Source organism: Aquila chrysaetos, chromosome 3, assembly GCF_900496995.4.
Source record: "Aquila chrysaetos chrysaetos chromosome 3, bAquChr1.4, whole genome shotgun sequence".
NCBI classification, from domain to species: Eukaryota; Metazoa; Chordata; class Aves; order Accipitriformes; family Accipitridae; genus Aquila; species Aquila chrysaetos.
In genome coordinates this window covers 28,444,028-28,460,460 of record NC_044006.1, presented here as the reverse complement: position 1 = coordinate 28,460,460, position 16,433 = coordinate 28,444,028, and the positions used below count along the sequence as shown (strand labels likewise).

At 40.1% G+C, this 16,433-nt stretch overlaps 1 protein-coding gene across 4 annotated transcripts in view; it reads left to right on the top strand.

Annotated features, from left to right (window-relative positions):
- The window catches only part of HECW1 (HECT, C2 and WW domain containing E3 ubiquitin protein ligase 1), a 282,245-nt gene that overhangs the window by 50,965 nt on the left and 214,847 nt on the right, over positions 1 to 16,433 (top strand). Inside the window, exon 2 of one of the 4 annotated variants that reach the window (XM_030009572.1) lies at positions 14,705 to 14,762. The exons of the other annotated variants lie outside the window; for them this stretch is intronic. Coding sequence (XP_029865432.1) covers positions 14,736 to 14,762 — 27 coding nt within the window. The 5' untranslated portion in view covers positions 14,705 to 14,735. The remainder of the gene's footprint in view (positions 1 to 14,704; positions 14,763 to 16,433) is intronic. 4 annotated transcript variants of the gene reach the window in all.

Genomic DNA, 16,433 nt, shown 5'->3' with positions numbered 1-16,433 from the left:
GGAATTGGTTAGGGAAAGGGCGTTTCTATGAACGACAGACGTCTTAAGGCTTCCTGCCTCCCCCATTCAGTCTCTTCTGGATGTGCTCACATTCTTCATCTGCCTGGCTTTTAGGTGCTTCTATGCTGTGAGCTGGAAGGGGGCCAGCCAAAGCAGCTCCATGTGAGATGGTGTGTGGTTCTGCGTCCTGCCATGCAGTGCGTGAGCCAATGCACAAATCTTTTCCTCTGCAAGCTCCCCACTTGCATCTTGGTCTCTTTCATCTCTAATTCTTTATGGCCCATCCCAGGTGCTTAAAAACATGAGTCAAGAACCAGAAGCCTTGTGGGAAGGAAAAACTATTTTAAATTTGTCTTGTGACTTTTAGGCCTTTAGGGTTGATGTCTTCCAGATTCTCTGAAAAATTAAAGCTAGAAACTCACAATATAGAAAGTGAAGATTTTTACTTGTTCATACAGCTCCAGGGTTGGGCTTTTCAAGAATACTAAAAGCTGCAATTAAATCTTAGTTATTAACTCTGCTATTTATCCTCTCACCTCAAAACCTCTTGAACACCCTGAAGTAGATAACAGTGTTTTTTGGCCAAATATTTCTAATACTCTTGCTCACAACTCAGATCTTTTCTTTTGTTGCCTCTGAATAAGACCTAAAGAGCATATTTCCACTAGACTGAAAAACACCATGTTGGCTGGAGAAACTGCCAGACGTAATGTATCAATCAAAGCAAGGTGAAATGCTCAGAAGTGTTCTGTGATGGAAAAATGCATCCTTTCAATTAATTTCATGAACAGTGTCTAATCTTATAAGTTATCATAAATACAATCTCACTTTAATAAGCTATTCTTATGGTGTGCAGTGCTTTTTAATTTAAAACAAACAAACTGTAGAGAGACATCATGTATAAGTTATGCTGACAAATAAGGACATGTATATACATGCATACATATATGTGTGTACAGATGTTTTTTATTTATATATAAAAAATAAATCAGTGGTCATGCAACATGATAATATAAATATTTGTTCAAATTGCAAGATGAATTATTGCTGGATTCTGTTTCCTTAAAAAGGCTGAAATGCAGAATGAATCTTCCAGCACAGATTTCCTCAATCCCCACAAGTAACAGACTCTTAACAAGTAATATTGATTGTATTCTTAAATGCCAGCTTAATTGCAAACACATGTATAATTGCTTTGACTAGCTTTGATAGTTTTATTCATACAGTTAAGAATATGCCATAATTTGCTGAATTGAAATCGCTACATCTTTGGTTTTGGTAACGTAATTTCTACCTCTGCTAATTGAATATAAAGGATGTCAGCACATTTCTAAGTGTCTTCTGATCACAGTGGACGGTAGTGAAGGACAGTGAAAGAGGCAGGGGAAATGCAGGTTATATTTTGCTGCTTGTATGCAGAATCAGTAGCTTTGGGAAGCCTATTTCATGAGAGGTTATTTTCAAAAACATTTCCTATACATGTCTATTGTCACGTACGAGGCCTGTTTCTACCTGAGTTATAGTCAAGAACAATTTACTTTACTTGAATGAACACCAGTCTTTGGATTCTACTTACAAATTAACATCATGAGTATGTGACTTAGAAAACTATTAACTTTCCTTTTATGGAAGCAAATGCTCAGACTGGTAGAACTGAGTTATTAAAAAACAAGTGTCACACCTTCCAAAATATAGAATTCTCTTAAAAATCTCTTGTAACTTAAAAAATACCCCTTTGCCTTTTAAATAAAGGTGACAAAAAGGGAAGAACAGTGTGACAACAGTGTATGGAAAAATCAGTCTACCTTTATTAGCATGGGTCCTGTTTCCAGGGTGCTCCTGTGCCAAGTGTGTGCTTGATGGTGATTTTGCATGTTTTCTATATGATCGTGTTACAAAATGCAATATTCCAGGCAGCTGATCTGACATACGTTTAATCAATGTTTATTAGTGTATTTTGGAAAGGACACAAGTAACTTCATCATGAGAATTACCTGGAGAAAAATAATTCCACTTTGTTCATCAGCACAATTTGCCTAACCTCCTTTTCTTGATTTACTTAATACAAGTTCGATCTTTCATAGATTTTGATTCATAGGTCGCTTGTGGTTCACTGGGTTCACTTGTTTGGTATTTCACTTCAAAACTGCGAAGCCGAGTATTGGTTCCTGAGAGGAGTTTTGAGTTTTGTGCATATAAGCCTGAAACTCAGATAGAAAACATGCTACTTAGCAGTATTCACATCCTGCTGATTATTTTTAATGGATGACTAGGCTTATGTTCCACAATCCAGAATATGTATTAATAGAAATTAAATTGTATGGGGGAAATTAACTGGGGGATTTGGGGGAGGAAAAAAACCCAGCAGTCAGCTGAAAAATGGTAAGTTTATACTGAAGGGTTTTTTAGTTATAGAATTAATTTCTCAGTTACTTCCTTTTTATGTGGCTAAAGAATATACTACTGTGATTTTTTTGTTTTTTGACAGGAGTCTTCAAGTTAAATCTGATCACTGGAATTCTGCTAGGGAATTACTTTGGTATCTAAATTAGTGCGTGTAAATTATGCATGCATGAGCACAAGAAATAATTTTGTGTTCGTAACAGCCAATTGTACACTCAGACGAATGTTTGCATGCATAGTCACCCATTTGGAATTGGGCCCAAACTAAATTAGAATTAATACCACGGGCTAGTTCCAGGATTTAGCTCTCAAGTCTATTCATAATGATGTAATATACATTAAAAATATCCACCTCTGCAGACCGCATTCTGCAAAGGCTGTTGCAGCTGCACAGGTTTGCAGCTATAACAATTGCATGCCATCAGGTAAACAAGCACACTGGAGATAAGGGGCTGGTACATCTGGTAGAACTGTCATCGACACAAATTTGGTACATATGTAATGTGAAGAAAAAGGCTAGGCTGTGTAAGAGGCAATAGATAGGACTGCCCCAAGCACCTCTTCTTTTTGAAGCTCCTCCATTCCATGCTGCTTGAGCAATGGCTGTGCAAATGAGAAGATGGACTATTTCCAGGAGACGGCCACTTCGGTTCAAACCCCCTGAGATGATAGCATGCACTTTAAGAGGAATAATAGCTGCCAGCCGTTGTGGGCCCCAGGGGATGGGATCTAGACATGCTGCATGACATTCAACAAGCGTGCCTGATGTCTTGTGTCAAGTCGAATGGTCAGGCTTGAAGTGCAGTGCTGGAGGGAGAAGGGGCAAAAAACCTGTCTCTGGATTTAAAATGGATATTGCATCACTCTCGTACTTAGCATCTTCTGCAGCTTGGCACCCCAGACTGTCTGGTGGGCAAGGATTTGGACAGAGTTTTTCATCTTCTTCCTCATCCCTCCATGTTCCCTCTCTGCACAGTGACTGCTACAGGAGCTAGGCTCATAAGCTGTCTGCCATCCCCTATTCTCACTAACGTTATCCCCCTTAACAGATCCACATCGATTGGCTGTGGTCTTAGAGGATTACGTACTGTGTCCTCATAAGTGGTGAGGCCAGGCTGAGACTAATACAGCACCCAGTGTGGTCTCCTGTCACAGGCTACAGGAACAATCTGCAGAATCCTCAGTCTGGCCCCACCATTTGTGGTCCGACAATGATGTCGTCTCTAGAGGTGGAGCTAGTCTAGTTTTAACAAATCTGGTGATTAGACTCACACTAGCCTACACAAGACAGCGGTGCAATTTCATTTTCTGTTACTGGAAGACAGTTCCAACAGTGTCTTCAGATCCAACCATGTGCAATTTCAGAGTTTTTTGATGTCAGCAGAGGAAAGAGCACTCTTACTGTACCAAATCATCTTTTTAGGACAGCTAAGGAGTACCAAAAGAATAGAATAATACACCAAAACAAGGAAATGACGATGTGTAATGAGTTGTATTAAGAAAGAGGGGATTAACTCCTTGTTTTGAATCAAAGGAATGAGAACTGTCAATCTGATTTTTATTTTTTTATCATGCACTAATTAATGTTCTTTAGGGTCAGATGACTCTGTGGTGTGAAATCTTGGCATTAGATGCAATACTGATCCTTTCATCTTAGCCACTAGCGTAACCCAAAAATGAGTATACTGGAGGGCTTTTTAATCAGATTGTTTAAATAAGACGGTTGTTCATATATGGTCTTCAGTTACAAATAAGCCAAATACAAAGTATTGTACACCTGTAGTATCCAGTAAAAATATTGTAATAGTAGCGTGTTGTTTGAACTATAGACATGGTCAAATCTATGTGCTGAAACAAATATCAGATGGTGGCTTGTTTGTTGCCCACCATTGATTTTTTTTTTTTATTTTTTATTTTTTTTTTGTGGGTAGTGGAGGAATCCCATTTTCAAGGTAATAGAACAGTACTATAAATGAGTAAGATGTTTAACAGGGCTTTTGAACTTGTGTTTTTGAAAGCATGTCCATGCAGCTGAGGTGGAATGATTAGAGGCATAGGCTGAGGCAAGCAGAGCGAGAAGGTACTGCACCAGGAAAATGAGTCTTTGCAGCCTTTGTAAGCACCAAGTGTAGAGAACAGGGGCATGAGCAGGGTAGAAGTTGTACATGTAAGTGCATGTGCCTTTTACGATCAAACTAGGCAGAGAACCAATGAGAGAAAATACCAGTATAATGATACAAGGGAGATTTCTTTAGGATAGCAATCAGTGAACACTGGAAACATGCATGCAAAATAACTCTCAAGTTCAACACTTAAGCTTCCTTTATTTTTAAGGGGAACTTTTTGATCTAGAGTGGTAGTTTCACCTGACAGTGTTGTTGTTTAGGAGCTGGTCAGAATTTCCTCTCTTTCTTACTGATCACAGAATTCTCTTCTCTGAAAAGATGCATTTTATTTTTTCCTGCTTTGCTTGAGTTGTTTAGATTGCTCTAAGACTGTCATCCGTTAAGAGACAGAAATGGATATTCTTGAAATCTTCAGCTCCGATGTAGTTGGTTCAGGGACCTCGATGAACTCTGAGAACCTGTATCCACAGGGGTCATATGAACTATAAGTTTATAAGAAAATCTTATGGCTTCCTGTCGTGGTTTAACCCCAGCCAGCAACTAAGCACCACGCAGCCGCTCACTCACTCACTCCCCCCCACCCAGTGGGATGGGGGAGAAAATCGGGAAAAGAAGTAAAACTTGTGGGTTGAGATAAGAACGGTTTAATAGAATGGAAAAGAAGAAACTAATAATGATAACACTAATAAAATGACAACAGCAATAATGAAAGGATTGGAATGTACAAATTATGAGCAGTGCAATTGCTCACCACCCACCAATCGACACCCAGCTAGTCCCCCAGTGGCGATTCCCCCCCCCCCCCCTTCCCAGTTCCTATACTAGATGTGGCGTCACATGGTATGGAATACCCTGTTGGCCAGTTTGGGTCAGGTGCCCTGGCTGTGTCCTGTGCCAACTTCTTGTGCCCCTCCAGCTTTCTCGCTGGCTGGGCATGAGAAGCTGAAAAATCCTTGACATTAGTCTAAACACTACTTAGCAACAACTGAAAACATCGGTGTTATCAACATTCTTCGCATACTGAACTCAAAACATAGCACTGTACCAGCTACTAGGAAGACAATTAACTCTATCCCAGCTGAAACCAGGACACTTCCTCATGGCACTGCAGGTGTTTTAAGTGATGTTAAGCAGGTCCAGGGAGAGCAGAAGAGTAAATCAATTGGTTCCTCTGCAAAAAAAATAATTTCATTACATATTTGCTTACCTTTTTGGGTAAGACTGTCCTTTAAATTCTCAGGGTTACAGAAATGATGAAATGTAGTCAAGTAAATAACTGTTGTTTTGGAAAAGATTATACTCAAAAGTTATTTTGACTTAGCCTCTTGTTCTTAGTCCAGTATGGAAAATAACAGTATGGAGGGCAGAGCTGGAAATGTTCCCTTTTTCATATCTTTGTTATCTATTTTTCTAGAGAGTTTTAGTTATTTAATTTCAATTCTTAAAAAATCAACTACTGTCACACTTACAGAAGTAAGACTTGCTTTGATTTTCTTTTTAAATTAATTTAATCTACTGCCCCTTTTTATAGGTAAAATTAATGGGGAAGCAAGGTGTAATTAATGGGGCCAATGTTTCACCGTAGAAGTTAATAACAAATTATAATCAACTTATGCGGTACGGGAATTTCACCCTATTACTTCCTAGGCCTTACTGAAAATAAAAGGACATAATCAATTGCAAGTAACTGGTTTTCATCCAGGTCATGTATTGAAGACCGTCTGGGATACTTCAGGAGAAGATGAAACACTGCTGGTCTGACCCTGTTTGGATGGGAATTATCTAGGTGGCCCACTTTTAAAACTGTGTTTCATCTTGCTCTTTCCATTTAGAAGATGGTGCAAGGCAAGTAGTGGGAAGTTAGTGGTCTAGGTAGGACATACTGGGCTGTTGTCTCTGTGGGCAGGTTGCTATGAAGATAAGCTGTTGTTTTCCTCTGGTGAATGTGTCCTGCTTTTCTCAATGTGTCCTTCTCAAGTCTGTCCATATGAGAAATAGCACTTGCCTTCTTCAGTGGCCTTTTATAAAGCCTAGTGTCACCTTTTTTACCTGCCTGATTGATTATCCTATTTATCACTTTTACTATAAAAATCTCTTTTCCTTATAGCCAGCTTGAAATGCTGTGAAAGGGGACTGCTGGATAAATAATTAGTGATTACCAGTATCCAGTAATCATCGTGGTTTTACATTTTATCTGTGTAGAAAATTTCAGCTTGTCTAGATATTTACCTTGCTTGTAACTTCAGAGATGGCACTGGTTATCTGCTTTTTGGGTTCCCAAGAACATGCCTGTTGAGACTTGGTGCAGGTGCTCCCTGAGAGGTTTTATGCAGAGCAAGCTGGAGCCAACCAGTTAGCAGATATAATGCTTCTGATTTGAGAACTTATTTTCCAAGGAGGAAAAAAAAATATTTTCAGTCTTTTCCTTTTTATATCTTCTATAACAACTTGGTCTGTGAATATTGCTTTGAAGAAGTGAATGGTGCAATTTTAAATATGACTCAGAGAGATGCTGTTATGTTAACCTTTGCTTTTGTGTTTATGGGAAAGCAAATAAAAGTCTAGTGTATCGCAGCCTGGCCCAGAGCTTGCAAAATCCTTTTATATAGTGGATCCACCTCTCAAACATCTCTTTAATGTAACTTCCATGTTTAGTAAACTATCCAAACCCAGCATTTAATGTAGTAATAAATTCATGACTTTGGCATAGATAGTGCCAGTTTGTTGTTTTATAGCATGTGGCTATATCTGTAGTGGAGAGAGGATGAAAGTGGGGCACAGGGTAATTCCATTGAAATAATAAGGATGCTGAGCCTTGTCTGCTGCCTGCATAGCAGTTAGGAGAGTTAGTGTCGTGGCAGTGTAGCCTTAAGATTTCCAGTGGTGGTTTAGAAACAGGAGTAAAAGGGTCTGGTATTTATCATTTACGGTAGAAGCTTGTTATTGCTGGGCTTGCTCCTTAATTCCTCCCCCCCCCCCCTTTTTTTTTTCCAATTAAATGTAAGCTGTAGTTTGCAAATACTGATCATTTCACCGAACAATTTGGGGGAAGATGTTGCTGGTTTTGCTAACAGATAGTTGCCTGTATCTGTGTCACAATTCATCAGATAAGTTGAGGAGGTTGGCAGCTCCAGAGAGGTCCAGCAGCAATTTGTTATACTTGAAGCATGCTGCTTTGCAGACACAGGCTTTAGCGGTTTTTTGCAGAGGGGAGTAATGGCATTTAGACAGTGCTACATAAAGTTTTCTGTTTTGTACCTTTTCCTGCTGTAAGTCTAATAGCTTTAACAACCTGCTCGAATACAAAATACCATAATAGTTTACTGCATGACTGTCATGTGTGCTGTTTGTTCAAGTCTTCTCTATTCCCTCATCTCTTTCTGCTCTAGCAAAAGGATGCTTCTAGATAGACCCTGAAATTGCATTTGCAAGTACAGGGTTACAGAGACAGGATAAGGGATGCAAATGCTGACTCTTCATTTGTGACTGTTTCTTTAGGAGATGGGTCTGGTTTCCTTGTGCTTGATGTTTACAGCTCATTCAGTGGTAAACTTCATTTGGTAAGCTTTAACTCATCTGCAGATGTTAGTATTCCACTGATCCTTTAGGACTGCAGTTCAGATCCAAGTTCATTTCACAAGTGGCTGATGGACTGTGTTAAGCTGTTTTTCTACTTATGTCAGTGTACTGCCAAGTATCCACATCACTAGGAAAATCACGATTGTCAGCGAGAGACTGAAGACTCAAAGCCAGTCCCTTCAACCAGTTGTTAATTATAGTATATTGGAGCCAGTGGAGCAATGAGAAATAACTCCATCTGAAGATGTGGTGGTGTACACAGTTCCATCTCATCAAGCAAAATGTTTTCTACTCAGGCCAGCGGTGAGTCCAAGTGACAGAGCCCTAGGAGGAGTTTGGCAGTTGCTGTTCCTGCAACTGTCCCACAACTTGCAGAAGTCTTTTGTGCCCAGTGATTGAACTGCAAATGCCTCTTGTCAGCATGAAATTTACTTCATAAGAAAAAGAAAAAAGTGGTACAAGTAATCAAAAATATCTACGGACCACTTCTCCTGAAAAATGTAATTGCTAACCAAAATATTATATAGAAATGGACATATGCATCATTTCACCACATAAGGGGATAACTGATGTGGGTGATGCAGAAACATCAACCCCCCCTAACTGAGACCTTTCCTGTTGGTGCAATATACCAACTTGCTTTAGTTTTCATTGCGTGCTGTCAGTAGCTGTAGTGTTATATATACAGCCAAGGAGTTTGGTGAATAGCCTGACAAAATCCAGAGGAGGAAGAAGAGGTTGCTGAGAAGCCTAGTTTCCCAGAGGCTCATCAAAGCAGGGAGAATTTCGTGCTCTTTCAGAACTTGATCCCTCTGTTGAAGATAGGAAGTGATGCTGGAAATAAATTGATTGTTTGAGATGGGCTCTGCAGGAGAAGCTTTTTGGAGTTCTGCAGCTCGTTGTTGTCCAGCGTTTCATTCCCTGGGGCCTCAGTTACTGCAATATCCTTTGTAGGAATGGATGTGCCTCACTTTATCTATCCACAGTACTGCTGGAAGCATCCTCTGCCTACAGAGCATGTTCCTCCGACTGTATTTTCTCTCTCTCTGCCCCCTTTTTGCTTTGTTGGCTCCTATTTCTGCAGAATATATCAAACGGCTGCTAATCTTCAGAGGAATTCATGACCTGTGGACACCCTTCCTACCATCTTCCCTTCCACACCAGGAGTTCAGCACCGCTGTTGATCAGCCTTCATTGCCAACACCCCTGGAACTCCTGCCCCACCTTTCAGTTAATCTTCACAGGCTCTTCCTTGCTGTCCTTCCTGCTTGTCAGGCAAAGGAAATACTATATCATCCTGTTTTCCTCTTTTTAAAACTCCTTTCTGCAGTGCCTATGGAAAATTTGATGAACAGTTGGGGTCTATACTGAGACCAGAGCTTACCACGGTAGTGAATGCTGTCTCATTTTCTCTTCAGTCTCTGTTCATCTCAAGGTCATAGTGGGCATGTGTTTGAGATGTCACCTTGTTGGGAGCAGAAATTACAGATTTTGTTCTATGCTCATATGTCTCCTTGCTTCATGGAGAGTCTTGGCTCAGGACTGAGGTTCTAAACTTCATCTTAGTGTATCCGCATTTAATCACAGAATGGTTTGGAAGGGATCTTTAAAGATCATCCAGTCCAACTCCCAGGTAATATAGTTTATAATATAGCATTTATAATAATGTCAGCTGTTTGTTGTTAATATTACTACCTGATGCCTTCCAAGACTGGGCTGCAAATTGAGAACAATGTGGTAGATTTGTAGATCAGCAAATGGAAGATCTCACCTCCAAATGACATGAAGATGTTGCTATCTTTTTAATTTGCCTTTGGTGTAAAACAATCAGAGGTTTCATTTTATATTAGTATGTACAGATTTTGTGCCTTTACTTGAAAAAGCTAGAGTGCTTTCTACAACAGATGTAGCTGATTTTGAGCCAGATTTCAAGGCAACTGAGGTTTGTCTCTGGGCAATTAAAATCCTCAATTAACATATTAATTATTTTTCTAATGACATTACATTCTTTTTGTCTACTGAAGGGAGAAGAAAATGTCTAATTTGTATACTGGTTTGTGAGATATTTAGCTAATTTACACAGGAGAATTTGTTAGTATTTGTCTTGCAGTCACAAAACTGAGTATTTATTCTAAGGGGTTTTATATATTTCCTGCTGTAGTGAGGTGTGTTAAAATAGTAGCTTCAGCTAGCAGGTGTAACTAGCAAAATTGAAAAATACAGGAGTTTCTTTTACATGTTTTTGTTTGTTGAGATAGAAGGAACAAACACTTCTGGCATAAATAACCAGTACTACCTTTTTTTTCTCTGATCCTTATAAAAACTGAAAAACCTTTCAGATATCAATCTGTGGAGGTTAAAAAAAAAAGTCATTCTGATCTCCTCAATGTTGTTCCGATCCCTTCAATGCAAAGACGATGCTTAAACCATGCAGCAGGCAGCTTTTAATTAACAGCATATTGGGGCTGATGCTGGCAGGGGCGAACGAAGAAGGGAGTGACAGAGGAACAGAAAAGCATACCTGCAGGAAAAACATACCTGCTGTTATGTTACTGTTGACAGAATTGTTTATTGACAGAAGAGCGTGTTGTCTTTTCTGTTAGCATGGCTGGGTGTGGTTCTCCATTTCAGTCTGAAGTGGTGGCTCAGTATTTGGTCAGTTAGTTGTCTGTTCTCTGTGCTGCCAGATCAACCCCCATGCAAGTGGTGTCATACTGAGCACAAGTATTCACTGTCTCTAGAAACAAACTGTTGACCACTGAGTGAAATAATTTTTCAGCCTTCGGTGGGTTTTCTTGCAAAGACTGAGCTGTTACTAACCGGTACTGCACATCATGACTGGAGATCTGTTGGGCTAATTACTATACAAACTGCCCCAAGGCACTGAACAGTTCATGGGCTAAGAGCGAGCAATATAGAAAGCATGGGCAGCAGCAGGAGGCAAGGATACAGTAGAAATGTAATCATGTACAAGTAGGTGTGTGCACATGTATGTAGACATGTAAAACAGGTATTGATTTTAGCTGTTTGCATGCCAGCTTTACCATGATCGGGGTTTTATATTTTATTTCCTTAACACTTACTGCAAAAAGTGTTTTTGAGTAGGGATTTGAAGCAAGATGGCAGGTACTAGCAGGATATGAGTCTTAGGTTCATTTCAGGCAGGGCATGGCATGCATAATGATGATGATAATACACTTGTATGATAAGCAGAAAAACCAGAAGGTACTCAGACACTACTTAAGAGGCAGGATGGGGATCCAGTGTCAGCTGCAGAGACTAGCAATGGCTTCTGTAGGGAGAGAGACAAACCAGAAGGAAATGAAAAGTGGAGGAGGAGAAGGGGAGATGGAATAATAGCAGAAATGAATGAGATAAATAAGAAACCTGAAGGGAGAGGGGTTGAGGCACAGCTGGGCTTGTCAGCTGGATAGCAAACAAGAAACCTTAATGCTGAGTGATGGGTGATAAAAGAGAAGGTGTTAGAAGAGGTGTGAGAGGTAAAAACAGAGATCAGGGAGGTAGTAAACATCAGTTGAATCAACTTGGAATTCACCAGTGTTTTCAGGGAAGAAATAGATTAGGAAAACCCCACAGCCTAGTGGACTTTCCTCCCTACTTTTCACTTTTCTCCTGGATCATGCTAATCTTGTACAGAGAGCTCAGAAGAAACTACTCATCTTCTGTGGATGCAGGGCTGATTTTGTTGAAAAACTCTGTTGTTCCCAGCCGGAAAATGAATGGGTACTCAGGCTGTGAGTAGTCTTGACACAAACAGCACAGCTCCTGTATTCTTTTAGTCTGTTCCCCTCACCTCTTTATCATACATGTTCAAAACATGATACTACTGATATTCCTGGCCCTTGAGATGATGTGTTTGTGTATGCATTTATTCAAATAAGTGCTTTTTAGACTTTTATTGCAATAGCAACTGACAGACCCTGTCATGGACTGAGGAGGAGAGGGCAAATGCTGTTCGAGCGCCACGTGAAAACCAAACAAGAGTGCCAGGAAATGTGCAATCTGAATGTAAGGACAGGAGTTCATAGGTGACCAGAGACAGGCAACAAAGAAATCCAGAAAACAGTGTTCATCAGAGCAATGATAGTCTATCTGATCACAGACTCTCCAATTTACCTGAAGCGCACTTCAACCGTAATTACATTTCTGAAGCACTTCATTTAACATAAATGTACCCCTGAGAAAATCTATTCGTATGTAAGATAGCACTTTTCCTATCTATCGCTATTAAAGTTTGAACACATACAGGCACACATGCCACTTGTCCTGGAGCAGGGGTGTAAATACACTGCAGGTGGCCAGAGCCCTGGCCGCTTTTCGGCACTGGAGCTCTGCTGCCCTGTGGGGCGTTTGTGGCCAGATGGGGTGATGGCAGCTGGGGCTTCTGTCAGGCTTGCTCTAAACCCTGAACGATGTTGTTCTTTCTGGGTTAAATGTGTGACGGCATCACAACATATCCTATCTCTGCGAAAAATGCTTTCGGTGACTCAGTATAGGTTTTGCATGATGTGTGAGCCAGGCAGTGTAGGTAGATAGGTATATCAGTTTATTTTTGCTTCCCATTCACAAACTAAGTGACTTGAGGTCTGTAATGCTGAGATGCTTTGAGGAAGGAGGGGGGAGAGAACTTAATTTATTGCAACACCTTGGGGTTGTGTTGTCCTCTGCAGCCATGCTCAGCGCAGCAGGAGGCAGGGGGTTGCATGTCTGGGTGCTCTTCCATGCTCCAGAGTTTTACTTTGGTCTTGCAGCATCCCTGGTCTGCATAACCTGGTGGTAGGTACGGTGTGGGTGGCTTTGAAGGTAGGAGTGGACCTGTGGGTTTTTCACATTGCCTATGGAGAATGAAACTTTCTCTCTATGAAAGCTGCATTAGAATTGGATTAGGAGGAGACCTGTGCTTTTATCTCAAATCACTAACAGCTGAGACATTAAGGAAAATACTGTAGTGTATTACTTTTTGCTGTGGGTGAAGGTATGAAGTCTAAAACCAGCTTCTATGTGGCTGAAGAAAATTCATGGTGGCTGTGGTTGTGAGAAGTGGTTTTACAGTCCTGCTTATTTGGAAGAGTTTTTGTTGTGTGTGCTCCTAACAGACAGCTGAAAAAAGTGTGCGTGTGGATTAACTTCTCTGAGATTGTCTTTAAAGATGATGTGGCTCTTTGCCCAACTTTGGGATCACCCTGCTTTATTTCCGGTGTAAGTACTCTTTTTCAATAAAAGCAAAGGGCCACCAGACTACAGGTAGTTGGTAAATTTGGGACTAAAATGGATTATGTCCATGAGATTTAGTGCCTTTTGAAAGGCAGAGGGAGATGACAAAGCAATGTATACTTCTATTTTGTTTGATTTCATGGCTATTACATGTTTTGAAAACGTTTTAATCTCAGGAGAGTATGATCAAATGGCATTGCTTTGTTTTACAAATCTTTTTTTCTAGCTGAACATTTCTGAACAGTAGAACGTCTTCCTAAATCCACTATCTTGCCCATCACTTTTGGCTCTCTTGATTTTTGTGCTTTCGTTGAATTGACAATTTTAGTAGTGGTTTCAGTCATTTTGTTAAAAGACTTTTTCTTGCCTTCTCAGCTGTAATTGAGCACACAGCAGAAACTGATGGTGGGGATGAACGTTAGGGTGGGACCACAGTCTGCAGAGGTGCGCAGCGTGGGGAGATGGGGGTATAGGACTGTCTTGTTGCTGAGGTGCTTTCCCTGCTAGTTCTGTGGAGGAGATGTAAAGTGTCAATGTGCCCTGGTCACAAAAGAGAAGGAGGGAGAATGAGCTGAAATACAGATGTGATAAATGTTGCTGTTGTAGCTGAATTGTAGATGTCTTTCACTTTTTTTTTTTTTTAAATTAAAGTTTTATTATTGCATGTTTGGAGAGCCTTCTGTCCTTGCTGATTAGCTCTCCCTGATTAAGATTTAAGTTTCTCTTTGTTTCATTGCTTCTCTCTGTATAATTTTGTAATGCGTGGATTTCTTAAAACTGGTTGAGGTTGATTAGAGAAGCAGAGTTTTGTTCACTGTATTTTGTGGTCCGATATTGGACTGTTCGAACTATGTTGGATACCCAGTCAGTTCCAATATGGTACACTGAAATTTACTTCCTTTGTGGCTGGTCACCATGAATATCCAAGGTTATCAATAAATTGATGGGAGTGGAAATGCTGGTTGGCTGTCACCTACCTAAGCTCACTCGATGTGAGAATTTTGCAATGAAGCTGAAGATCCACTGATGGTGTCTTTCGTTTTCTTTCAGTTTCTTCCTAAGTTAAATGAATATGATGCTTAATCTTATACAGTCTGAAAAGTTTATTGTAGTTAACACTGTTCTTATTTTTTAAACACGTGTATTTCAGTGCTGAAGTGTATGACAACGTCTAGCTCTACTGGAACATAATGTAGAGTACACTGTTAACATCGGTAAGATACGCTTAGTACCGAACAGTGAAACAAATCAATTAATAAAATGTTGGCAAAGACAGACAAGTTTTGGTGGAAAAAACAATGTTTTAAAATGTCGCTTATGTTGGTTACATGCTGAGTTAACCTCATTGAACTTTTCCCCAGGAATTGATGCGCTTACAATTGGCGGGTCATTATGCTGCTCCACCTGTGTAGTGTTAAGGTCAGTGTGTTTTTCTGATTATAAAAACCATCCATACCATTCCATTATAAATTCACTACCATTCATATAATGGAATGTGCCAAAGCTCGGAGCTCGTTGCAGCTGCCCCCGGTCCATGTTTAAGATCAAACAAAGTGGTTCAGGTAATTTGAGCACCTTTTCAACAACACGTCCAATCAAGCTTCATTTGAAGTGATCTTCTGTTGTTTATGTTTTGTTTTCTTTTTTTGTAACCTCCTAAGTATCCATCTGATGTCAGTGTTGGTTTTGTTTTGTGTGGTCTGCCCAAGAATTCTTATTGAATCAAGACATGGTAATTACAAGACCATAGCAAGGAGGTCCTGGGAGCAGCAGGCAACTGTAATGTTGCAGTTGCACGCATCCATGCGTGGGCAAAGCACAGAATGCATCAACCACTCACCTTCACAAGGCATTTTCTGAAACCTGCAGCTTCTAACTGAATTAATTCTGAGTCATCACAACACACAAATCAGCCATCACGGTAGACACTAATGTGTGAGATGCAGGAATGTATGACTGGCGCTAACCACTTATTAGGGGAACCTGTGAGATTATATGCATGCATAACACACTGCTGCTGTATGCATCTTCCTGCATAGCTTAGTCTTCTGAATTGTCATGCGTTATGAAAGAGAGCCAGAATGTGCATTAAAGCTTATCTAGTGTTATTTCTGTCACTGAAATGTTGATATGGTTGGGGCTTTTGTTTTTGTGTTTGCTTCTACATTTTTCTTTGTTATTAATCATCCAAATAACTTTAATTCTGTGAAGAGTAGGAATTCAGTGAACAGTCATGTATGTAATAGGTCATTATGTTCTTCCAGTTTCATGAGGATGTATCCTTTCTGTGTTAAGTTCTGCACTTTGTAACAGCCAGTGAGAGCCTTGGGGACTGTCAGTTTTTCTGGGGGGAATTTTGAGCCTCTGTGCAAATTAAGCAGTGCTGTGATTGCTGAGGAAATACATGCAGCCTCTTGATGATGACAACTGAGAATTTGTGTGACCATGTCTAACAGCACTCCTCCTTTCACCTCTCTGTAGCTGCAAACCAGTGTTATTATACACCAAATGCAGTGTGAAACTTTCCTGGATGTATGTGCTATATATGGTGCATACAGTCTCACAAAATGTGGTGAAGAGTCACAGGAAGACTCTTTGGTGAAAAGTAATCCTTGAGTGTTCTAGCTTATGAAAACTGTCCATGACCTGACATTTCACATGACAATAATTTGAATTTTGCAGCTATTGCATCAGGTAAGTACATCTTCAGAGGTATTTGGTAGTATCTTTTTATTACTCTGGGAAAAAAAAAGGTATTTCAATTAGGCCCCAGTCTAAAAACTAAATTAAGTGTCCCCCCAAAAGATGATGCAGGTCATTGTAGGATTGCCAAAGAGACTCAAAAGGAAGGGCATGTTTAATAGCAGAAGGGGTATCAAAAGGATTGAGAATAGGGTTTGTTTTAGTAAAGCAGAGTGCATAATACCTGTTTAACTTATGAGCAAAACCATATCTTACTTGGGCACCAGAAGGATCTATTTTGCAGCACTTTCAAGTTCATCTGTGGTGATGAATCTTCCCAAGTTTTAAACAAGTGCATCTCTCACTGGTACCTAAGTGTCTTAATGAATTTGGGCCCTTACATACAAC